At 37.0% G+C, this 24909-nt stretch overlaps 1 protein-coding gene and 1 long non-coding RNA gene across 5 annotated transcripts in view; one reads left to right on the top strand and one right to left on the bottom strand.

Moving 5' to 3' along the window:
* LOC106027407 (uncharacterized) overlaps positions 1-3334 on the bottom strand; it is an 85071-nt gene extending 81737 nt beyond the window's left edge. The window contains exon 1 of one of the 2 annotated variants that reach the window (XR_002790907.2): positions 3024-3334. This is a non-coding gene — a long non-coding RNA (uncharacterized LOC106027407). Of the gene's footprint in view, positions 1-693; positions 825-3023 lie in introns of those variants that run through there. The other variant, XR_010048831.1, reaches the window with a different exon arrangement.
* Positions 1-7793, top strand: part of Rgs4 (regulator of G protein signaling 4) — a 29791-nt gene extending 21998 nt beyond the window's left edge. Inside the window, exons 1-5 of one of the 3 annotated variants that reach the window (XM_003468614.5) lie at positions 862-1043; positions 3761-3865; positions 4167-4228; positions 4782-4948; positions 5365-7793. In XM_003468614.5, coding sequence (XP_003468662.3) covers positions 1000-1043; positions 3761-3865; positions 4167-4228; positions 4782-4948; positions 5365-5604 — 618 coding nt within the window. In that variant the 5' untranslated portion in view covers positions 862-999 and the 3' untranslated portion in view covers positions 5605-7793. Of the gene's footprint in view, positions 1-861; positions 1044-3760; positions 3866-4166; positions 4229-4781; positions 4949-5364 lie in introns of those variants that run through there. The other 2 variants (XM_063253587.1, XM_013151213.3) reach the window with 2 other exon arrangements.
* Positions 7794-24909: the final 17116 nt, after the last annotated feature.

Below are 24909 nucleotides of genomic sequence, written 5' to 3' on the forward strand. Positions count from 1 at the left end.
TCTCTCTCTCATCATCATCATCATCATCATCATCATCATCATCATCACTTTCTGTTTCCTTTGTTTTCTGCAGTTTGGAAACTTAGAGTTACACAAAGCATAAGATTCACATACTAATGCAAGTTGGTGGCTAGATTGTTCATCTCCTCTCTTCTCTGGTCCTCAAGCTGCTGTCTGAGATTTCTTGCAGAAGGCAGGCATATACAGGAGAGATTGTCATTGCTGGGCTGAATCCTATCCTTAGCAAGATTTTTAGAAATATATTTCACAGTCAAGCTGACTACAGAGGTAGGGAATCTGTTTTCCCTAGGCTGTTTTGTTAATGCTTCAGGGCATTTACCAATCTTACACCCAGGAATTTTTCCCCATGGCTGTGAGCTTAATAACCAGGAAATAGACTTCTGCGAATCACTGCCTGGGAACTATGAACCTACCAACTCCCGTTTGGAAACAATGAACATAAGACCTCAGAACTCAGACCAAGTAAATTATTTCCAATGTAAAAGAGGAAGTATATTGCTTCAGATTACCTACTGGCATCTTTCCAAGATGCAACTTTCCTGATTTTTTTTAACAGACAAATGAACAAAGCCCACACTGCGCAGTACATTAGATTCTCCCAACTCCTTCTCTAGAAAAACCCCACATACTGGTAGAAATGCCAAGAACAAAATTATTTTTCTGTCTGCCTACTTTGCAAGAGGATTTTCTCTGCTTGGTTGCTTTGCATCGGAGATGCGTCAGTCTTTTCTTCCTTATGTCTTCCATGGGCTGGAGAGGCAGGGGAGACACAGGAGCACAGGCTTCAGAGCTGCCATCTGATTGGCTAGATCAGTGTGGCTGGGCTATAAAAGAGACCTCTGCAGGCTCAGGAGGGAGACGCTCAGAGGATTCTGACAGCATCTTTGCAGAAAAGAGGCAACGTGAACTCAAAATAGAAACCACAGCTCCTTCTGCAGCATTTCTCTCCTGTCTGCGAATATAACACCATTCAACAAAATGTGCAAAGGACTTGCAGGGCTGCCGGCTTCCTGCCTGAAGAGGTGAGACTTTCCTGCCACTAACCATGTTAAAGTTTTGGAGAGACTTTCTCAGTTCCTTGCATGCTGTACTTACCATGCTGGTTCTTTGGAATTAAACAGTGTGATCAGGAGGGCAGTAGTATCTTATCTTTCCTCTCAGAAGAGCTATTGTGACTTAGAAAGCAATGTTCCCCAAATTTTGGTACCTATGTGTTTTTATGGCTCCAGGTTTTAGACCTATTTTGACCTTACAGACAGGTGCTTGAATCTAGGCAGTCTGAATTAAGAAGTAACTTGAAGTTTGGAGTTACAATGTGGTTCCACCTTTGTCTGGGGTTAAAGTTGTGATTTGTGCATCACTTGGGTACATAGGATCACAGCACTGTACTTTCTGATAACACATATTAGATAGTATTCAAAAGAAGACAGCCCAGATGGAGGTTTGGCTTCATAATTAGAAAAGCACCACACTTTCCACGCAGTGCTGCAGTGTCCTTCACTCTTTGTTCCTCTAAACAAATGTGACACAAGTTTGAAAGCCAGACATCCCTGCTCTCTGCCTTACCTCTAATTTCTGAAGTGAGTGACGGGTGAAAAGTATTGAACATAACAAGCCAGTTAAGAGTTTTATAGAAAGCTTATCTTAAACATGTTTTATCAATATATTACTAATTTAAAAGAGGACCTTAAAGATTTGTGTTTGACTTTAAAAAAATGTAAAAATAAAAGATTTTAGAGAATGCTCATATATTGGCTAATTGGAAAGGAAACACAAAATAAGTGTATATTACATTATTTAATATTACAGTGAACCTACAAATAGAAATCACTATATATTTCAATTTGAAAATAATCACAAAAAACTGGTCTCTTGGGTGTTTCCGAGTTTACCTTGTCTATATTCTGTCACTCAGGAGGCTGAAAGTGTTGAATTAGGTGGGTCTTGCAGAGGAGTGGTTAATAAACACATCTCACCCTCGGCATGGTTTTCCTGAATTGGTAGAACAAATTACTCCAAACTTTGATTAAGTTACATACAAATTAACCATGCAAAATATAGCAGTGCCAGGTGAAAGTTCTGCTCTGTAAATACTTTGGGAGGTAGCTGAGAGACTGTCCTAGAACCCTACCTTCAAAGAATTAATTAAATAGCTAATTGAGGAGGGAAACTTAGTGTCAGCTGTGAGCTGCTCTTTTCTCCCCCTGCACCTTAGCCTATCAGTTATTGACCCATCTCATTACCAGCAGGGTGGAAGCACCCGATGGACCTTAACTGCTCAAGGTCATAAGGATCATGGGTGTAGAGTGAGGGCCAAATTTGGATTTTTAAAAAATCTCTTGTCTCCTGAAGTCACTTGAATTTTTATTTTCATGGTTGTTTTATGTTATAAAGGTATCGCTACACTTACTTCTAGTTCATATAATGACCCTGCCTTGCTCGGTAACTGTTGGATCTCAGGTAGAGGTGGCACATGGAGATGTGATAATTTTTATCTTCACTGAATCATGATACATTTACATCATCATCTTGGAATCACTGTAGACTTTATGATTTTAACTAATGGTCAGTGTAGTGATTTTGGGGGTCCTCTGATCAGTCACCAGTTGGGGAATAGAGAAAAACAAATACAGTGTCATTGGAGATAAAATACTATTTCAAGTGCAGGCTAAGCATACAACAGAATTAAAACATTCTGAGAAAATCCACATAGATCAGCCACTAGTGTGACTAAATGTCTTTTTACTCATATCTCTAATTTCCTCCAAATATATAAGAATATCTAGTTGTTTCTTCTAAAAATGTCATTTCTCTTTTGTAAACTATCATTTGGATTTTATAAGAAAACAAATACAAACAAAAAATAACTACAAGGTGAGATAGCTGAGCTGAAAGCCTATTAGAAGGTCCTCCTTCTCAAGTCAGTTAGAAGTCCTGGTGTACCCTGGCTACCTAGAAAACTGTGACAATACCTGGAAACTCTAATTAAAACAATCACTTACTTTAGTGATGACTCTTGATTGCTTCTCCTTGTCCCAGTGCTTCAAAGGTCTTTGCTAGTGTGTACAGCTCCTGGTAATGTAGATTTTAAAGGAAGGCAGACCTGGAGATTGTCTACAAACAAGCCTAATGGACCTCAGGTTTTGGACTGAGTACTGGTTTCTGCCACCTGCTTGTCTTGTCCTCCTCCTGGGGGTTCAGGCTTTGGGATACACTCCATGTACACCCCAGGAGGGCATTGGTTGGCAGCAGCCTAACAAACCTTTGTTTTCCTGAGCCGGAAGCTGCTTTCTCTATGCAGACAGGGAGACAGATGGCAATAGCAGCCATCTGCCAGAAGGTGGCAGGAGGCAGGCAGGTGCCGTACTTCGCTGTTTGAGCTTTACATTCTTAAAAATGACTCAGAATAGTCATGTGTTCAAAGTGGTTCCACGGATGCTACCAAAGGCTCTATTGGATAAAAACAGTGAGTTTACAAAAGAGATTTTTGAGGCAGACTAAAAGTTTGGAATTCCAGTTATAGATAAAGGAACCAGAATTTTAACTCTGGTTCATAATTTTGTAGTAAGTCATAGGTTGAAGGAGAAGATTTTTTTTTTTCCTCCTGAGAGGTCACACCACTTTAACTCCTGTTCCATACATAAATTGTACACTGACAATAATTCTTCAAGCTTTACCATGAAGGTATCTTTTTAGAGAAAACTGGTTATCATTATTAATTCTTTTTCTCTTTTTTCAGTGCAAAAGATATGAAACATCGGCTGGGTTTTCTGCTGCAGAAATCTGACTCCTGTGAACATAATTCTTCCCATAGCAAGAAGGACAAAGTGGTTATTTGCCAGAGGTAAGAGATAAGGCCTTGGTGATGTTTCATTTGCTATCTGATGAGAGATACATTCTCTGAAACGAGTAGAAGGTTATGCCCCTAATTAGGCTAGATATGGATCAAACTGACTTCTCTTTTTATGGAGCTCATATTAGAATGAAAATTTCTATACATTTAAAGTTCAAACCTAAATAGTAGTAGATCTTATCATAATGATAGAAGATAAATTTTCTGCTTTTATTCAGAATCCTAGTCTTCTTGCCCTTACTCTATACTATGACAACATTCAAATTATTGTTTTTCTCTTTCATGTCTCCAGAGTAAGCCAAGAAGAAGTCAAGAAATGGGGTGAATCATTGGAAAACCTGATTAGCCATGAATGTAAGTTCCATCCCTTATACTGTCTCTACTCTGAAAATAACACCAATTGCCTCATATTGTGCTGGTCTGTTAGGAAACAGAGTCTTGGCCCCTTCTGATGTTCAGATAAATGTTGATCTTATATCTCTTATGTTTAACATTTTACCATGTCCTAGAGTACTGTGATCTGCAATGAGAAATTTATACAAAAACTGTGTGAAAAACCTTCACTGTTATCTCCTAGAAAAACAGGGGAGAGAAGACATTTTAATTATTGAGATCTTCAGAATCAATCTGTCTCTCTTCGTTAAACCTACTCTGTCGGTTGACAGCTGTGTAGATATTTCAGGAATATAGCACATTAGAAACCTCGAGTAAGAATCATAGGTATAATTGTCATCTCCTGGATACAAAACACAAATTAGGGTTATCAGATCCCATGTGAAACTCAAACACAGAAAAAAAGGGATTTCTTGAACTCATGCCTTAGCCCCCTAAGCACCTATTTGAAGAATACTATCCTACAAGCCAACCAGTCTGATGACAAACTGTGGGACTTTCTCTTGTGTCACAGGTGGGCTGGCAGCTTTCAAAGCTTTCTTACGGTCTGAATACAGTGAGGAGAATATTGACTTCTGGATCAGTTGTGAAGAATACAAGAAAATCAAGTCACCCTCAAAACTGAGTCCCAAAGCCAAAAAGATCTATAATGAATTCATCTCAGTCCAAGCAACTAAGGAGGTAAGTGTTTAAGATGGAAACTGTCAGGTCTTACTGAAGGTTCCTGGGGTGGTATTCATTGGTGTGGATCTTTAGATGTTATTAGGTAAAGTGAACAACAGAGTAGGCTATTATAATTTCAATGATCCTCAAACAATCTGCTAAGAAAGTTCTTTTTTGTCTAAGTGACCTGTCTTAGTGAGTTTTACTGATAACTATCCTTAAGTAGTGCAGAAGGGAAAGGTATTTCTCTTCCAACCTGGGAATGAAATGAACTTTTTGTAGTCTCTCACCTATGCCATGATGGGACTAAATGTCCTTCATTGCACTCCTAGATACAGATGGTGCACAGTGCCTAATCTGTCAGTACAAAGCCTGCAGAATCCCAGCCTCAGCTGGGTTATAGATATAACGAAGCCTTGGTCTTTGCTCTTCAGGTGAACCTAGATTCCTGCACCAGGGAGGAGACGAGCCGGAATATGCTGGAGCCTACGATCACCTGCTTTGATGAGGCCCAGAGGAAGATTTTCCATCTGATGGAAAAGGATTCATACCGTCGCTTCCTGAAGTCTCCATTTTACCTTGATCTGACCAATCCTTCCAGCTGTGGGGCAGAGAAGCAGAAAGGAGCAAAGAGTTCTGCAAACTGTACATCTCGGCTTCCCCAGTGTGCCTAAGTCTCACCTGGAGGCAGAGAGCCGGAATGCCAAGACTCTATGCTCTGGAAAGCCTGAGGCCAAACACTGATCTGTATTAAGCACTTTGCTTTATCCACGTCGTAGCCTAGTGTTCACACTGCCTGCCGTGTAAAAGCTAGATTTAGCTGTGGGTTTGGGTATTCAGCAGGGTGGGACCACATTCCAGTCCAATTTCTCCAAGTATCTTTAGGCTGTTAGGGGAGCAAGTATCTAGATAATGGCCTTACTTGTAGGTCTGTATTTTCCAAGATTGTTGGCAGTGCACCTCTCCCAGCCACTTGACATCAGTTTGGCTGGTTGGTACATATACATGCACATGGTTTCTGTTAGCCAGAACTTCTCCAGATTCTCTGTGCTTAGATGAGGTTGATGTGTTATACACAAGTGTGTGCATGTGTGTATATTAAATATATATAGATAATATATACATGTACATTCTGTATATAGTTATATGTGTTTATGTATTCAAATGTGTTTGTGTCCTGCAAGAATAGATGGGAAAGACTCCAGGTGCTCAAATTGGAGCGTGTGTCTATACTTACATGCAGGTTCTGATATTTGCACAGCATTTGAACAGGGGAACATAAACTAATTGCCACGCAGGCTGAAAGAGAAATGTTAACTTGTGGAAAGCTGATTCTGGAAAAATCCATGGGTCTTTCTGGAGGTGAATCCAGGGGACTTCATGTTTCATTTACCATAGATGGTCTCCACCTTGAGCACTATTCTAAGAAACAGATACTGTTAAAGAATTATATATCTAAATGATACTGAACTGTCTGGCAACAGTTATCACTAGAGATCCTAAACCTTCTCTGCCTGGGTGCTCAGGCCATACTTACTGGCGGCTGGGTGGGTCTGGATTTGGGAGACAGGAGGCTTGAGCTGAAGGAAAAAATACAGGCAAGGGCTTGCTGTGTAATCATGCCAGTTATGCGCTCAGTGAGGGCGCAGAGTTTAAAGGTTACTATTTTTATCTGCTGTCCTTTATCTTCCTCTTTTGATAAAGGTGCTCTTTTTTTTTTCCCTGAGAAAGTTAGCCGTCAGATGAGCCTTCTTAATTCATGGGGCTGGTTGTCTCCCCCATAATGATTCTAGGCTACATGCCTACATTTATAAGCCTACAGCAGAAAAAAGATTGTTTTTTGAAAGCTGAAAAGCCCTCATAAATTTTCTCTTTCAAGGCAAAATCTTGTTTATTCTACCCCAACCATCAGAGCTGGCAGAGAATGAAGCCATTTTGTCTAGGCACTGAGATTATAAGAGAGAAGAAGAAAGAAAAGCAAAAACAAAAAAAGAAAAGAAAGAAGGGATACTAAGTGTTAGAACTACTGTTTGAAACTTTTCAAGGCACATAAAATACTTGAAAATTTCTCCTTTATGTTATTTATGATGTTTTTTACAATGTTTTTTATTGTATTGTTTTATAAATGAAGATACAGGATCTTTCCTGAATTACTAATGGATGCCTAGGGAGTAATTTTCTTCTCATTCTTTTAAAACTATTGCCTTTCCAAATGTGCACAAACATCCACGCACCCTCCTCACCACACACACACACACACACACACACACACACAAATATCCACCACCTCCAGTATAATTTACATGTATGACATCTTTGTGGCTTTTTAGCCAATACTGGACTGTAAAATGAAGACTCTCGAGTGTGTGTATACAAATCCCATTGTGCTAAAGATGCAGGTTTTCTATTCCTTCTTGTCTTTCTGAAAGTTTTTCTCTAATGTCCCCGGAGTTCCTTGTCAGTGTCCCTTTATTCTATACACAGTTCCACATCATGTCTGTAGCCAAGTCCAGGATCCAAATGTACAACTTCTTGGTCTTGCCCTATTAAATCATCATGAATTACAGATTGTACCTGTACTCACAGATTTATGTCTCATAAATAAGTCTTAAAGGCCATTCTGAATGAGAAGTAAATTATTTTATGTAATATATTTTTGAGTGTGTTCTTCAATTGTATTTTCCTGTGGGGTCTGTCACCATTTGATATGGTGAGTTTGCCTGCCCGTGGTCAGTGGACAGAGTACCCCCTCTATATGCATATGCATGCTCCTAATATGCGCTTTGTAGGCCTCAAAGATAATGCTTCCAGTGAACACACCTATCTTAATCATGAGTATTAATAAATGCCTCATACGAAACTATCTGCTTGGAAGCACAGTAATGATCCATGGAGATATGTTATAGGAAACAGCAGGGTATTGGGTGGCTTTAGAAAATGATTCACATCAAGACTTTTGTCCCCTCTGTGCCAACTAATTCTGGGAAAAGAAAGCAGCAATGGGATATGCTTTATGCTTCAATCGCTGCCATAACTGTCCTGCTTCTACTCAAAGAATTAAGTCAGGCTTAGCATCAGAGACTTTGCCAAACAGACTCAGCCATCTGCTTGCTGGTGCTCAATGAGATTTTAGCCTTCCAAAGCCATTCCTCCACTTCCAACTGCCTGCTTCACTGAGAGGAGATGGGGCAGAGCTAGAGTGAGAGAGTTAAAGGGAGTTACAGACATATAAGCGATAAATCCCTCACAAACTACTCATAATCTTTTTTTTTTTCCTTTAGCTAATTCTGTTCCATGGAAAAGGGGTCACAGCATGTTTATATCTGAAGTCACAGGCACTGGGTCTAATATGTCATCAGAATAGCCCTTCCCTTTCCTGAATCTTTCCTCTCGCATTCTAAGAGTTATGATTACAGAGTGTTAGGAACAACAGATTTGAAACACTTTTGAGTAGCTGATTCTTTTAAAGATCTGGGGAAAACCACAGGTCATCTCTTTTAAAACATACACATAGTGGCCTGGCCTCCTGAGTTCATGGCATAGCCAGGTAGCACACACGGAATGTCTGCAAGCTGAAGGGCAAACAGCAGAGGGTCACTCTGACATATATGTGGTCAAAGATAAAGCCAAATGCATTGTCCATCTTTCTCTTGGCCTTCTGTAACCACTTTGGAGCCATGTATGGTGCAGCTTTGGTGGAAATAAGCCTCTGGGCTATCTCAGAATATGAAGTGGATGAAATAAATCTCTGCTGATGTACGTGGTTTGTTCACGGGACTATGCTATTGCAGCAGAGCAATAATCTTGAGTGTACAGGTTATGTCTATGTCCTGCCTGAGCTAGGACGGAACAGATATCTTCCCTGCATCAGTGAAAGTGAGTTGTAGGGGCAAGGAATAGAGACCAAGTCCATGTTCTTCTCTAAGAATCGCTTTTGTGTTGCGATTTCTTTCTATAAATTTGCCAGATCCCAAAACATTCAAAAAGTAATTCTTAAAAAAAAAACACTCCAAGAAAGATTTTTAAAAGATAGAAAAATATCTCAACTCTCTTTCGGGTTTCAGTTTACTGCTGCGTGGAGAGACATTGCATTGATAATTGGAATCACTTAGCCACAGAGGGATCACATGCAACCAGGACCCCGGATGACCCAGGCATTTGGTCTGGTCACATTGCTCCTACTTGTCCCTTGAGAGGGAGCTAATGGTGACCACAGGAGCTGGGTCAAAGGCGGGCTCCCAATTCCCAGGACACATGAGTCTGTGGAAGGCAACATCATGTGCAAATTAGTGAGCTCAGCCGTGGGAACTGGCAACTGGCGACCTCACCAGAGTGACTCTGCAGGGTTGTCTTGGGGTGAGGTGCTTCTGAAGCACGGGAAGCAAGAGTTTTGTTGATTTTTAAATGTAAGATTTATAAAAGATTCCCAGATTACTCCATTAATCCATCTTGCCTCTTCTGTTTCTATCTTCTTCCAGAACAGTATATGCCGGAAATATCTCTTCAGTAACTACAAATCACGGGAAATAATAACTAGTTAAGTCACATTCTAGACAAGGTCTGCTTATGTCTTCCCTTATCTTGCCTCTTTTCTTTTTCTGATTCTCCTATAGGATTTTTGCTTTGTTTAACTTTACTTCTAGCTAATCTTTTTATGCCATTAAATTGATAGAACAACTCTTAGAACTGTTTGTAAATTCCAGATCAAATATATTCCCTACTCCTCTATTTCCTACCTTGGTATGCCCTAAATTTTATGGAGTTTCTCTAAGTAGGAAACATAGAATCATGTCTTCTGACCCATTCACACTACTCAGTAATCACCCAGCGCTGCAGAATTTGTTTCAAAGAAATCTCCCAAAACCTGTTTCTGCCTCTCTACCTGCATGGATAGCTCCATCCAGAGCCTTACAGTGCATGAATTTTTTGTTTGTTTGTTTGTTTTTGTACTGTAGCCTTTCTACTGTTCTCTCTCCTGCCAGTCTGGTTCTCTGTAAATCACTTTGTAAATGTGCTCTTGGTTGTACATGTAATCTATCACCTGAAACTTTGTAATGCACTCAAATTTCTAGACATTATTCTCGAAACTAGATTCTGATCTCATTGCCTGCTCTTTCAATGACCCACATGTACAGATTTGTAGCTCCTGAAGTGTCACATGGTCAGGTGCTTCTGTCACTGTTCACTCAGTTCCTCTAACCTATTCTAGCAAATTCCTTATTCTAAACTCATCTCAAGACCCACCCAAACAGAGAAACCTTCTTCCATTTTCTAGCATGATTTCAGTGTTCTTCTGTGGGGTTCCCTTAATACTCTATTGTGCTTTTATTACCAGCACACCGTCCTATATTTATAAGTACGTCTCAAAGGGCTGAACCATGTTTCATTGGACTTTGTGACCCTTACATCAAACAATGAGTCTAAGACAGCAAGGTGACTATTTTTTGACCAAGTGACTGGCATAAATTTATGTGTTTCTGAATGGACAGGAAATGACCCATCTAGCTCCTCCCACTTCCTGAGTGCTTTCTATATACTGATTATGTGATGTAATCCTCTCAGAGTCCATTATGTTCTTGCCTTTTCCTGTTGGAAAATGCCAGAGTGCTTCTTCCAGCCTTGCACTGAGGACTGGCAGTGAAATACTGATAGGGAAGGTCAGGTTGGAGCCATTTTACTAAGAAAACAAATTTTAAAGAAGTCACAACAGGGCAAACAACATTTTCAAATATGTTATACATATAATATATGTTTTATATGTACTTGTGTATATAATTAAGATCAATATACTCCTTATGTACACAAACTTGTCAATTATAAACTCAGTACAAATTCACTAATGTGTATTATTTATTCTTTACTAGTAGTATTCTATTTGCATTAATTCACTTAGTATATGTAACCACTCTGAAAAAAAAGGTTCTCAAATTTATTACTTCTTTTTAACAGACAGGAAATCGAAGTTCCCAAACACTTAGCTCATAATCAATGGGCTAGAATTGTATCCCAAAAAGATGTGACCCTGGAGACCAATTGTACCACACATGAGCCCAGAGTCTTGTCTACAGGGTGTTCACTCAAAAGGTGTAGATAAGTCGACCACTCTTTTCTCAAAAAGTGTGTCTTTAAAAGTTCAAAAAAGTGTCTCTCTGAAAGTTCGAGAAGTGTCTCTCTGAAAGCTTTTTCTCCTAGTGTTGTATGGTGCCTAATTCTTCATATGCTCCTTGGCTGTCCACATCTACTAATTGAGTCAAGACAGCTTGCTTAAGACAGTCTCTCCCAACAGTTCACTCCCGTTTCTTTCAAATCTTCCTCTCTTGATCCTCACAAGATATTCTTATAGTTGCAGTGACAGGACTTTTAAAACTGAACCTCAATCAGCACTGTAGTGGCATTCCCATATGAGCCAGTTCACACAGCTGGCTCCTTAATATCTACCTCCCCATTAGCATCTGGACTCAGTCTGTGGAATAATTATAGATGGCAGGGAATGGCGGGGGAGAGCAGTCTCAACACCTGTCTCCAATTCCGTTCTGTGATTTATGGCCCTTTGGCACAATGATAATTGGGAAAATAACTTGAATATTCTGTGACCTCAACACTAAAAATGAATGCTGAAAATAGACTCCTATCACTGTTTATATTTTCAGGATAGTATTATGGGAAATTTGAACCAGATGAGTGAATTTAAGTATAAATAGAAAGTCCCATGTAAGCAAAGGGATATGGGAGAACAATTAAAGGTAAATATTTGTCTATTGTTTTAGATAATAGTAATGGTTTTCATTTATGGAAGGTCCCTGGAATTGAGCTTCATTTGTGTAATCCCATTCAATTCTTATAGCATTTATTTTTTATTTAAAAAATTTTTTATTTTAAAGAGAATGAATAAAAAAATTTCAAAACAAGATAATAAGATAGTAACAATGGTTAAAACATTGAATATTGTTATCTTTAAATTAGTTTCTCAGAATATAAGATATAGGCATTTAATTGTCCAAACAATATTAGTCTAAATATTTCTTTGCAATGAACTATGAGAAATTAGTAGTATAACTACTTTTTTCTTTCTGTCCTTCTTCTCTTTTCCCCCATCCCAGTTTCTCTTTGCTTTTGAACAATTCCTTCCCATTTTATAATTCCTATTGTGTATTTTTGGATCTTATTTACTCTTTCAGCATCTCACACTAGGGAGATAATAGTATGTTTATATATGTATGTGAGTCTGGTTTATTTCACTTATGAGTATGGTCTCTAGTTGCATCCATTTCCCTATAAAAGTCTCAAATTTATCCTTCTTTATCGCTTAATGTAATTCACTGAACAAAAACAACCCACATCCTTTCTATTCATTCCTCATTTGATGGGCATTGTGTTATTTCCATGATTTAGATATTACAAAATCTGCTTCTATAAACATGGGTGCATACGTATTGTAGTGGTATGATGTTTTAATACGTCTGAGAAGATTCCCAGAAGAGGAATAACTGGGTTCAAAGAGTCTTCTAACCTTAGTTATTTGAGGAATCTGCACACTGATTTCAAGAGTGGTTGCATCAGTTTACACTCCCACCAGCAGAGAAGTGTTCCTTTTTCCCACAGGCCCTCTAGTAATTGTTATTGGTTGATTTCTTTCTTTTTTCTTTTTTTTAAAAAGCAAAACAGATAAAGGGTAGAAAGGATACAGAATTTCAAAAAAATAACATTAAGAAATCATCATTAGTTGATATATTACATATTGTTATCTTAGAAGTAGTTGTTCAAGTTATAAAATTAAAGCATAAAGAATGAACAGACAATGACAGCACAAACTATTCTGTTTGAAGAACTAATGAGATCACAGCTACTATTTCCAGGATGAGATGGAATCTCAGAGTTCAATTTGCATCGCTCAAATAACCAGTGATGCTGAACAGTTTTTGATTTGAGAAGTGTGTATTCATCTTAGATTTCCATTTTTGGACTGGGCCTTTAAATTTGGGAGTTCTGAATTTTGAGATTTTTATATATTCTCGATAGTATTCCTTTGAATAACAGTTGGCAAACATTTTTTCCCACATTGTGGGTTGCCTCATCACCCTGTTGGTGGTTTCTCTTGCTGTGTAAAAGCTTAATAAGATTCCAGTTACTGATTCTTTATGATAGTTCCTGTGTGATCACAGTCTTATTCATAGTCTTTGCCTGTACTAATGTCTTTAAGAGTTACACCTATTATATTTTCCAGCAGATTTAATAATTTTGCTTTAATATTTAGATCTTTGATCCATCTACAATTTAGTGTAGTTCATGGTGAAAAATATGGGTCCAGTTTTAATCTTCATAGCATGCAGAGCTAGCTTTTCAAGCACTGTTTATTAAAGAGGCTTTCTCTTAGTGAAGGTATTTGGCTCCATTGTCAAAGATAATGTGGCTGACTATGTCTGCAGTTGTTTCTGTATCTTCTACCCTGTTCTGTTGATTCCCAGATCTGTTTTTATGCCATTACCTGTTGTTTTTAATCACAGTAGCTTCGTAGTATAATTTCAAGTCAGGGATTGTGATGCCCCCTGCCTTGCCTTTTTTGCCCAGAATTACCTTTGCTATTCTAGGTCTATTCTGGTTCCAAATGAATTTTGAGATTGTTTTCCTTAATTCTGTGAGACATGCTGTTGGAATTTTGATTGGAATTGCATTAAATCTATGTAATAGTTTTGGAAGTATGGTCATTTTCACTATATTGATTTTTCCTACCCAAGAGCAAGGGATATCTTTCCATTTTCTGATATCCTCTTCAATCTCCTTTTTTTTTCAGAGTACTATAGTTTTCAGTGTAGGGGTCTTTTACATCCTTCATTAGATTGATTCCTGGTATCTCATTTTTTTGTATGCGATTGTGAAAAGTGTTATTTCCCCTAATTTCTCTCTCAGTGATTTTGTTATTCACGTACAGGAAGGCTACTGATGTTTGAGTGTTTGCTTTATATCCAACTATGCTACTGAATTTACTTCTTAAATCTGGCAAATTTTTAGTGGAGCTTTTGAAGTCTTCTAAATGTAATACAATATCATATACAATTAATGATAATTTAACTTCTTCCTTTCCTATCATTATTCCTTTTATTTGTTACTCTTTTCTAACTTCTCTAGCTAAAGTTTTCAGGACTATGTTGAGTAAAAGTGGAGACAATGGAATCGGTGTCTTGTTCCTGAATTTAGAGTGAAAACTTTCATATTTTGTCCATTTAGTATGATGTTAGCTGTTGGTTTGTCATAGACGGCCTTTATCAGATTGAGATAAAGAACATCTATGCCAATTTTCTATAGAGCTTTTATCATGAATGGGTGCTGGACTTTGTCAAAAGCTTTTTCTGCATCTATATAAATGATCATATGGTTTTTATTCTTGCATCTGTTAATATGGTGTATTACATTTATTGATTTACTTATGTTGAACCTGTATCTCTGGAATAAAACCAACTTAGTCACACTGTATAATCTTCTGGATGATTTGCTGCACTGTGTATCAGTAACTTATTGAAGATTTTTGCAATTATGTTCACTAGGGAGATTGGTCTTTAGTTCTCTTTTTTAGCTGGGTCCTCCTCTGGTTTTGATATCAGGTAATGCTTGCTTCCAGGAATGAATTTGGGAATATTGCTTCCCTTTCAATTTCATTAAAGAATCTGAGAAGCAGTGGCATTAAGTCTTCTCTAAATTTTTTGTAGAACTCATCAGTGAATCTATCAGGGCTTGAACTTTTCTTGGTTAGTAAATTTTTAATTACATCTTCAATTTCATTGAGTGATATTAGTTTATTTAGGACTTTTCTATCTTCTTGATTCAGCTTTGGTAATTCATATGTATCTAGGAATCATTTCTTCTGCATTTTCCATCATTTTGGAATACAAGTTCTCAAAGTGGGTATAGACAGTCTTGTGAATTTCTGCAGGGTCTGTTGTGATTTCACTCTTTTCATTCCTAATTGCATGAATTTGAGTCTTTCCTTTCCTTTTTTGGTAGGGTTGACTGAGGGTTTGTCAGTTTTATTTAGTTTTTTTAAAGAAACAACTCTTCAATTCATTGATTGTTTCTATTGTTTTCTTAGTCTGCAATGCATAAATTTCTTTATGGATCTTTATACTTTCCTTCTGGTTTAGCTTGCTCTTAATTTTCCTAGAAGTTTGAGGTTCATCATTAAGTTGTTTACTTGCACTTGCTCTGATTTCCTGATATGGGTATATGAATACTGCTATAAATTTCTTTCTTAGGACAGCTTTCATTGTGTCCCATAAGTTCCAGTATGTTATTTAATTGTAGGGACGAATTTCTTCTTTAATTTCATCTGTGATCCTTTGGTTGTTAAGGAGGGTGCTATTTAATTTCCATGTGTTTATATGAAATTCTCATGTTTACTTTTGCCATTGATGTCCACTTTCATTGCAGTATGATCTGATAATATGCATGGGATACTTTCAATTCATTTGCATTTTCTAAGCATATTCTATGAGCTAGCATGTGGTCTATTTTGGAGAACATCCCATGCACAGCTGAGGAGAATGTGTATTCTGATGTTGTATGATAGAACACTCTGTAGACATCTACTAATTCCACTTGTTCAAAGTTTGGTTCAATTTTAATATTTCATGGTTGATTTTTTTTGACTAATTGGTCTGCTTTGTTGTGACAGTGGATACTGAGATCTCTGAATAAAATTATATTAGTGTTTATTTGATTTTTCATGTACGTTATTCTTTGTTTTATATAGTTGGGTGCACTGGTATGTGTTGCACATATATTTAAGATTGTTATTGAAAGGGTTTGGCCCAGACAGAACACTGTAGCCGGTAAAGCCAAGGAGCTCTTATCTCCCCCTCCCTTAGGAATCTACCTCTGGTACCAAACAAAGACCAATGGGCTATCTGTGCATCCCTAATGCCTCCTTAGGTTCCACCCCAAGCAGAGGCTACTTATGTACCTCACTCCACTTGTTCCACGTGTTCCATGGAGAGATCGCCAACCCCCGGGTTGGAGATGCCGTGTCCCAGGGGATCAGGGGTGTCTCCCCCCCCCCCGCATTCTCAAAATAAAGGTCATTTATATTTCATACTTCTTATCTTTTCAGCCACCACCGGTCCCCCACAGTTCTATCAGTTATATCTTCCTCTTAGATTGTTCCCTTTGCAAGGATGTAGTGACCTTCTTTGTCTCTCTGAATCAGTGTTGGCTTGAAATTTACTTTATCTGCAAATAGAATAGTTACCCTGCTTTTCTCTGAGTTTCTATCACATGGAATATTGTTTTCCATCTTTTGACTTTCAATGTGTGAATATCTTGAATTAAATGTTTTTTTATGTATCATATTTTTAGATCTTGCTTCTTAATCCATTCTGACAGTCTGCATCTTTTGATTGGTGAATAGAGAACATTAACATTGATAGTTATAATTGATATGCATAACTTTATCCTTTTTGTTATTTTCCTCTTGTTACCCTGCCCCTACCATTTTCCCTCTTTGTTTGTTTACCTTGCCTGGTAGATTCCTTCTGTAGGAGTTGATGAAGTTATACCTTTATAGAATAGAATGTCTTTCAAAACATTTTGGAGTGCTGGTTTGGTGGTCAGAAATTTCCTCAGATACTGTTTATTATGGAAGTATCTTAGTTTTACATCAGTTTTGAAAGATAGTTTTGCGGAATATACCAATCTGGCTTCAAGGCTGTTTTCTTTTAGAGCCTGAAATACTTCACTCTAAACTCTCCTTCACTTGAGGGTTTGTGCTGAGAAGTCAGCTGTAGTTCTGATGAGCTTTCTTTTATAGTTGATTTCTTTCTCTTCCCTAACAGCTTTTAAGAGTCTATCCTTTTGTTGAATTTCTGCACTCTTGACTATGATATTTCTGGCTACAGATTTCTTTCGATTGTGTCTAACTGAAGTTCTATATTCCTTACATATCTATATGGTCAAGTTCTTTTTACATTCCGAGGAAGTATCTACCATGATGTCTGCGAACAGTTTTTTAATATCATTTTTGCTATCTCCTGCTTTTTCATTGACTCCATATAATCTTACATTATTCTTCTTTGCCTCATAAAGCACCTGAGTCTTCTAAATCTGAGATCTTGTCCTTATATTAGCTTATTCTGCTGTGGATACTTTCTTTCTTTCTTTTTTATTTTATTTTATTTATTTATTTTGGAACTGGGGGTCAAACTCACAAGCTTGAATTTGCCAGGCAGGTGCTTATGCAGCTGAGATAAATCTCTGGCCCTACGGATACTTTCAATATAATGTTTATTCTCCTGGATATTTGCTTAACTCTGTCTTATGGATTCTATTTCTTTCCAATTTGGAGTATTCATGGCTTCCATAATTTTCTTAAGCTCCACTGTTCTTTTTTCAATCTGTATTCTGCTCTACTGTCACTGACCATGGTTTTTATTGTGAACAGCTTCCCTGCAGTTATCTGAGAAATTATATCTGATCTGAGTTTTTTCTAGAGCCTCATTCAATTGCTTTGTTGTTACCACTTGATAGAGGAGGGTTTTGGATTTTCTCACCTCATTGCCCTGTGGGTTTGCATTTGGTAAAATGGATGTTTGGGGCTGAATCTTGTTTAAGTTTCATCTCATTTTCTTTCCTTTTATTTTTCTTAGTTTAATTCCTGGGGTGATGCTTGTAAATTCCCTATAGTTGGGTGGTTTGTTGCTAATATTTAGAACCCTTAGGTAATGACTACATCTCAGAAGTATCTTCCAGATGTAGCTGGTTTTGGTTTTAAGCCTGTTGTAAGATCCTACCTCTTGGATCAGAAGCTGCTGCCTGCTTGGCACAGCCACTGGTTCTTTAGCACTGTGCCACAGTATTTTCTATGACACTTAATCTCAGTCTTGGAATATGAGTAAAAATAGCTGTTTACACTATTATGTCATTTTTATCTAAAGTAGTACCATCAACAATAACAATAACATCAAACAATGACAAATTGACAAATTGAGAAACCATTTGACAAATTGAGAAACCATAGAAAATGACAAATTGAGGTAACCATTAATTTAACACTTTTAAACATATGAACTAGATTCCTGGTTATATAAGACAATCTAAAATAAATAAGCAATTGTATGTAGTATGTAAGTACTTAATATGTCTGAAAATAATGAAAGTAAATTTGATGACCAATTCAGAGTCCATATTCTTTTCTATAAAGACATTCTAGAAGCCCTATTGAATAGAAAAATCCCATACTGAGTATTAAAGTGAAAGGCAGTTAGTTGAAGGCAATATTTCCTTCAGTTAGTGTTTTCAATAGAAAAATAAATCCTCCACAAGTTCATTAAGACTTTTTTGATTATGTATAGTGCATAATAATTGTTTAATAAATGTTATCTGTTATTATTGTTGTTATTATTACATCTTGAGATCCCTTCCTTTACAAAGTTCAAACTTAAGAGAGCAACTGACAAATTAATACTTCTCAGTTCTCCTTGGTATTCCATATTGATCATTTTTTCTATTATAATTAACATATTTCCTGTCCTCTGTTCCTTAGTCTAATTCATCCTTCATGAAGGTTGCTTTTGTGTAATGCTTACCAATATCTAGAAGTGATTCTCAGTGATGAAAGCCTGTCAATAAGATTCACATGTTCCAAAGAAAGAAGTGCTGGGAGAAAGACCCAGCTGATACCAACAAGAAAATAAATGCTTCCATGTGACAGAGATATTTTATGCACTTCCAAAAAATAGAAATTGAGATTGTAATTGAGGTTGCATTACATTATTTATGGGGAAATTGGTTTTTGAGTAATAGTATAAGTTCTCATCCATTAGATTGTCCCCAACTTCTCCTTGGATAAGTGTTTTTTCTAGGGTTGAATGAGTATAAATTCACATGAAATCACCCTCAAACATTGGTGTCTTTTACATAAGAGAGCTGTTTTGGGGAAATTATTCAAAGCAGCATATTTTCTGGAAAAGGGCCATTATTAAAATCCATTAAGATCCAAAGAACTTAATCTTGAATCCATTGTGTGTTGGATGAGGGATCTTGGGTTTAACCTTACTTAACTCTAATAGCTTTATTAATCTTCAAAGTAGAAGAATTGAATTGTGTGACGTATACGAAGAGTAATTCCAGTGACGTGTTCTATGGCATGCTTTCAATAAAGGAAAACAATTACCATTACCTTAAAAAGTATAGACGTAAATATCTCTCAAGAAAGCCAAACAATTAGAGCAGTGAGCACATACTTGTTCTACCAAATATCAGATGTGATGCAGCTGTATTGGATTAATAACTAATATAATTTTGAGAATAAGGTGAATGGTGCTTTTTTAATGAATTGTTTCTCTCAGTGAAGTCAATTGCCTCCAAAGTGGAAAGAAGCAAACTCCAGAACTTTATCTGTACAAGCAAAAACAGATGCCTTCACTGTGCAGTTTTTTTCCACCTTACACCAGCAGGTCGCAAAGATGAAACCAGGGGTAGGTGTATCTATCACCTACCTATGATGGTACTCTTTAAGATCTGGAATCAATTAAATGTGCCTTTCCATTTCCTTCTCCAACACTGAAACTTGGACCAGGGAACCAAAGTGAGGAAGCAAAAGGAGCTTTTTACCCTTATAAGTTGACATTGAGACTATTCCCAATAAATCTTGTGCATTGCTCATAGTTCATTCGCTTTAATTGGGAGTGGGATGGGGGCCAGTGATGGAATGAAAACAAGCAGAACTTGTTCAGTCTTCCATGAGTCATGCTTATGAAAAATGTCTGCTACTTGGATCATTTAGCCATGACCAAATCACCATCCTTTCTTGTTAGCAAAATTTTCAATTTCATTTTCAGTTCTTTTTGAATATATGCAGGGCTTTCTGAATTTTAAAAGGAAAAAAGGGGAAGAAGAAATCAAGTGGATTATGATGCAATATGTATATGTACCAATTCCTCATGATGAATGCATTTGTTATTTATCACAAACACGTACTAATAAAAATAAATAAATAAAACAATTCCAATGCTAACAGAGTCCCAAGTGGATATTTACAACATTGCCTGGCAAATATATAGAAAACCATGCCAGGGATTTAGTTCAGTGGCATAAGTGCCTGCTTGCCAAGTGCAAGGTCATGAGTTCAATCCCTGGTACTATAAAACATTTTATCAGCAGTCTGAGAAAACAAGAATAAAAATAATTTAAATTACAATCTGTGTTTTCTAGAGACTGGTTACAGTTTATTAAGAAAAGTTCTAGAGATGGGCAGAAGATTTAATTTTAATAACTTTTACAAAAATAGTTATATTACATGGAATCAAAGTAGGCAAGTTAGAATTTACTGGATACCCTAAGAACTAAACTATTTAATGACTGTAAACTCTCTGAGAAGAATTGTGCAGCTTGCTTGTACAAGCAAGGTGTAATAGGCCTGTAAGAAAATAGATTGTCATAAGTAAAGGGATTTTTGAAATTGAGTATAAAATTCAGAACTGTTATTTATAGAGTAGTTGCTAACTTTCAGTGCAGTATGCATTTATATAGTCATAGATGTCATAGGTTTTTTTGCTAGTCTAGAGATAGTTTTTCAAAGCAAAAAGTCTAGCATTTCTGACGGAACAATATTGATGCAAATTGAAATATAATGTTTCAATACTGAGGTCCTTGAGTAACTTACTAAGAAACATATTGAGAATAAGAATTTATCTATGCTGTTCAGAGGTAACAGGATTGCTAATGTTCAGTTGTCTTTCCTCCATTTTGTGTTTTCCTGATGACTATCAGCCACAAGAGCTGGGTTCCTCCACCTTGCCATGAGATTGAACACAAGAAATAAACAAGGCTAATCAGACTTTGATCATTTACTTCTGAGCAGGAAACTTTATGAATTCCTGATGGATAAATCTGTGAAACTTTCTGCATTCTGAACTTCTCAGAGTTTAATTATTCATCAATTCCTCTTATTCTATAAACAGACAGTACTTTTGACATATTCTTCCTCCTTAAGTTTGACAAAGTCTAATATGTGAAACCAGAGACCACCACTAGTGATAACACTGTCACTGGTGGAAATGTTTTCTGCCAGATGAAAATATCTTAAGATTCTTTAACTCCATTAAAATTTCACATACGTACATCTACTCCACATGGTCTTTAGATGACTGGTTTAAGTTTTTTGTTTCCTGATCCTTCCAGGCAGTTCTCCAGAATATTTTAGGAATGTATTTATTTCTGTATCAGTTAACTCTTGCCATGTACCAAATTGCTCCGAGGTGAAATTTGATGGTTTAAAATGATTTCTGTCCCTTGGATGCCTTTGGAAATCCGCAAGGTCCTCTGAACTGAAACAGATAACACACGACTTACCTTCAGGTTGCAGTGCTGGGACTGTTCCTTCTCCATGTACCTACCTCCTACAATTTTGGCCAGCAGGCTACCTGTGTTATGAGCTAGCCACAGTATAATATGGCAACATTCATTGTGCAGATGGTTGTTTATTTTTTCCTAACTTCTTTTTTTTTTCTGGTACCAGGTGTTAAACTCGCGACGTCATGCTTGCTGGGCAGGCTCTGTGCCTCTGAGCTATATTCTTGGCCCACTTTTCTTAACTTCTTATCTGTTATCATCATATTACTCAAAAAGTCACATCATCAAATATAGTTTTCCAATAGAAGAATGGAGAAGTAAGTAAAAATTTGCTGTAAAATAATATGAATCATAGTACATTTTTCATTCATAGTTTAATAAGTCTCACACAAGTATGAGACTCTAAGACCCTAAAAGCCTCATTTAACTCAACTTTAATATCAAAGTCAAAAAGCCCACATCATTTTCATTTGAAGTTCATCTTATGCCACAAATCTAAACACTTATAAGATAATCTTTCCTCCACACATTCAATATATAATAGAACAGAACAGAATAATTACAGAACATACTCTTTCTTGGAAGGGTAAAAAGTAAAAAGCCCACAAAAGTATTGGTCTGGAAAATTTGGAATTCGTGTAGAGCAAATATTGCCAAGTCTCACTTCATTGTGTGTAGAAAATTTCCTTGATTAGCATAATTAGCCCATTGTTCTCCCTGGCTCTTAAATCCAGCCTCTGTGAAATTCTTCTATCATGATCTTTGACTATTTCGGAGCAAAAGCATCAGTAACTGTACACTCAGTATCATTTGGCAGATTTTTCTGCTCATTTTCTGTCTGTAGAAAGTTTGAAACACAGTTTATTTTATATGTTAAATAATAGCATATTTTTAGTCTAGGTAAGCAGAACTTTTATCAAGATGACTTTAGACCTAAGAACTTTATCAGTGTGATAGAAGTGTACCAAGTTACCACCTTTACATGAAGAAAGTGCTAACCCCCCCCATATTGTTTATAACATGGTTAGAAGTAGCAATATATAGTGGAGTGGTTCCATAGATCTGAATGCTCTGACTTTACATTTGGAGGATAGAATTATAAGGTTCCACTTGACATTTAAGCCATCCAAACTGGACACAACAGTAGTTGTCCACCTGCACACCTGAAAAGGAGAGATGATAAATTTTAAAAAGAAGGCACAGAACCTAATAATGACTGCATGAATCGTTTTTCTGAGTTCCCATCTCTTCCTCAACTCAGTGAGCAAAATGGAACCTAACTCTCAGGCTTTCTGTGAAGAATGAATAAAGTTTTCGACTTGTAAGAGCCTAGCATAGGAAAACGTGTGTGTTCTGCTAACAGTGGTTCTCCGTGACTTACTAGCTGCCTTCCAGGGCTAATAGCCTGGAAAAGTAAAGAACTCTTATTTCCTCTTACCCTTTCTAGTGGAATTTCTGAATGTGAGTTGATCTCTACCAATCAGTGCTGAAGGGAGTTAAGTGAACGGAAAACCAGCACATAACAGGCATTTTATTGCTAAGGATCCTGTCGATGGTGGTAAAACTCTGGACCCAGAACCAGTAGAGGTGACCTTCATGATTCAGTGACTTTGAGTTCATGGTAGATATCTTGCCCTAGAGTCTTCTAGAAGCCCTGGCAACTGCTCCTTCTGATTCTACAATTCCTTGAAAATGGAAGGGTGGCAGATCCTTGACTGGCCAGCTTTTCAGTGTGGCATTGTAAGCATTTCTAACATCTCAATACCAGTCTGTTTCTTTAGCCTCGCCCATGATAATTTTTCCCCTCTCTGAAATTCAGAATATTCATCTGTATAATGTTGCCAACAGAAAAGACTCACTTACTGAGAAATATTAATTAGCCATTGACTAAATGTCAATTTTTTTTCTAATACAACTGTCATCAATTTTATTTTTTATTTTAAAAAGCAAAACAGAAAAAGGGGATAGAAATAATAAAGAATTTCAAAAAATAGGAAATTAACACTAATTAATATATTGCATATTGTTATTTTAGAAGTAATTATTCATGTTACAAGATTTAGGCACAAAAAGTGATCCATCAAACAAAGGACACTTTGGATGAAGTAACAGAGATTAGTAGTATAGCTATCTATCTTGTGTGTGTGTGTGTATAATCTTTTTCCTGCTTTCCATTTTTTTTTTTTTTTTTTTTGGTACCAGAGATTGAACTCTTGACCTCATGCATGCCAGGCAGGGGCTTATGCCACTGAGCTAAATCCCTGGCCCTTTCCTTCTTTCCTTCCTTTCTTCTCTCCTTTCTCCATCCCAGTTGTTCTTTCCTTTTGAGCAATTTCTTTTCCTTTCATATCACAGTATCTGTTGTACATTTTGGATCTTCCGAGTTTTGTTTTTACACTAAGGAGACAATACAATATTTGAAAATGTGACTTTGATTTATTTTACTTATTAGTATTGTCTCAAGTCACATCCATTTACCTGTAAAAGCCTCAATGTGATCTCTTTATAGCTGAGTAGTACTGCACTGTATAAAAATACCACATCTTTTTATCCATTCTGTGCTTGATCAGTGTTTGGGTTGCTTCCAAGATTTAGCTATTATAAATTGTGTTGCTATAAACATGGGTGCACATATATAACTGTAGCATGTCGTTTTCAGTATTTTGGGGAAACTACTCAGAAGGGGAATGGCTGGATTGAATGCGAGTTCCAATCTTAGCTTTTTGAGGAATCTCCACACTGATTTCTACAGTGACAGCACCAGTCTACACTCCCAACAACATGGGGCAGTGTTCCTTTTTCCCCTCAGCCCCACCAACATTTGTTATCAGTTTATTTCTTGATGGCAGCCGTTCTTTCTGGAATAAGATGGAATCTCAAGGTTGCTTTAATTGCATTTCTTGAATGACCAGTGATGGTGAATGTTGCTTCATGTACTTACTTGTCATTTGTATTTCTTCATCTGTATGTTCAACACAGATGCCCATTTTGGGTCGGGTCTTTGAATTTGGGGGGTCTGATGTTTTTCAGCTCTTTACATGTTCTAGAGAGAAGTTCTTTGTGTGAGGGACAGCTGGATAAAATTCGTTGGCATTCTACTGGTTTTGTTTTTACTCTGTTGGTGATTTCTTTTGAAGTGTAAAACTTTTCAATATAAACGAGATCCAAGTTTTTGAATCTTTGAAGTACTTTCTGTGCAGTTTTCATTTTGTTAATGAACTCTTTGCCTACCCCTGTATCTTCAAGATTTTTACTTACCTTGTCTTCCAGTAGATTTAATGTTTCTATTTTAATATTTAGATATTTGATCCATTTGACTTTAGTTTAGTGCATGATGATAGACATGGGTCTAGTTTCAGTCTTTAGCATATAAAAAGCCAATTTTTCTAGCTCTCTTTCTTTCAGTGAACATATATAGCCCCTTTATCAAAGATACGGTGGCTGAGTATAGTTGTAGTTGTGTCTGCATCTTCTAAACTGTTCCATTGATCCTCAGATCTGTTTTTTTCCCCCAGTGTCATGCTGATTTTATCATAGTAGCTTTGTAGTATAGTTTCATATCAGGGATTGTGATACCTCCTGCCTTGACCTTGTTGCCCAAGATTGCCTTTTTATTAAATGTCAACTCTTTTAGCCACTCT

Source organism: Cavia porcellus, unplaced genomic scaffold, assembly GCF_034190915.1.
Source record: "Cavia porcellus strain 051 isolate PalLab524CR breed Dunkin Hartley unplaced genomic scaffold, mCavPor4.1 scaffold_7, whole genome shotgun sequence".
In the NCBI taxonomy this organism is placed as follows: domain Eukaryota; kingdom Metazoa; phylum Chordata; class Mammalia; order Rodentia; family Caviidae; genus Cavia; species Cavia porcellus.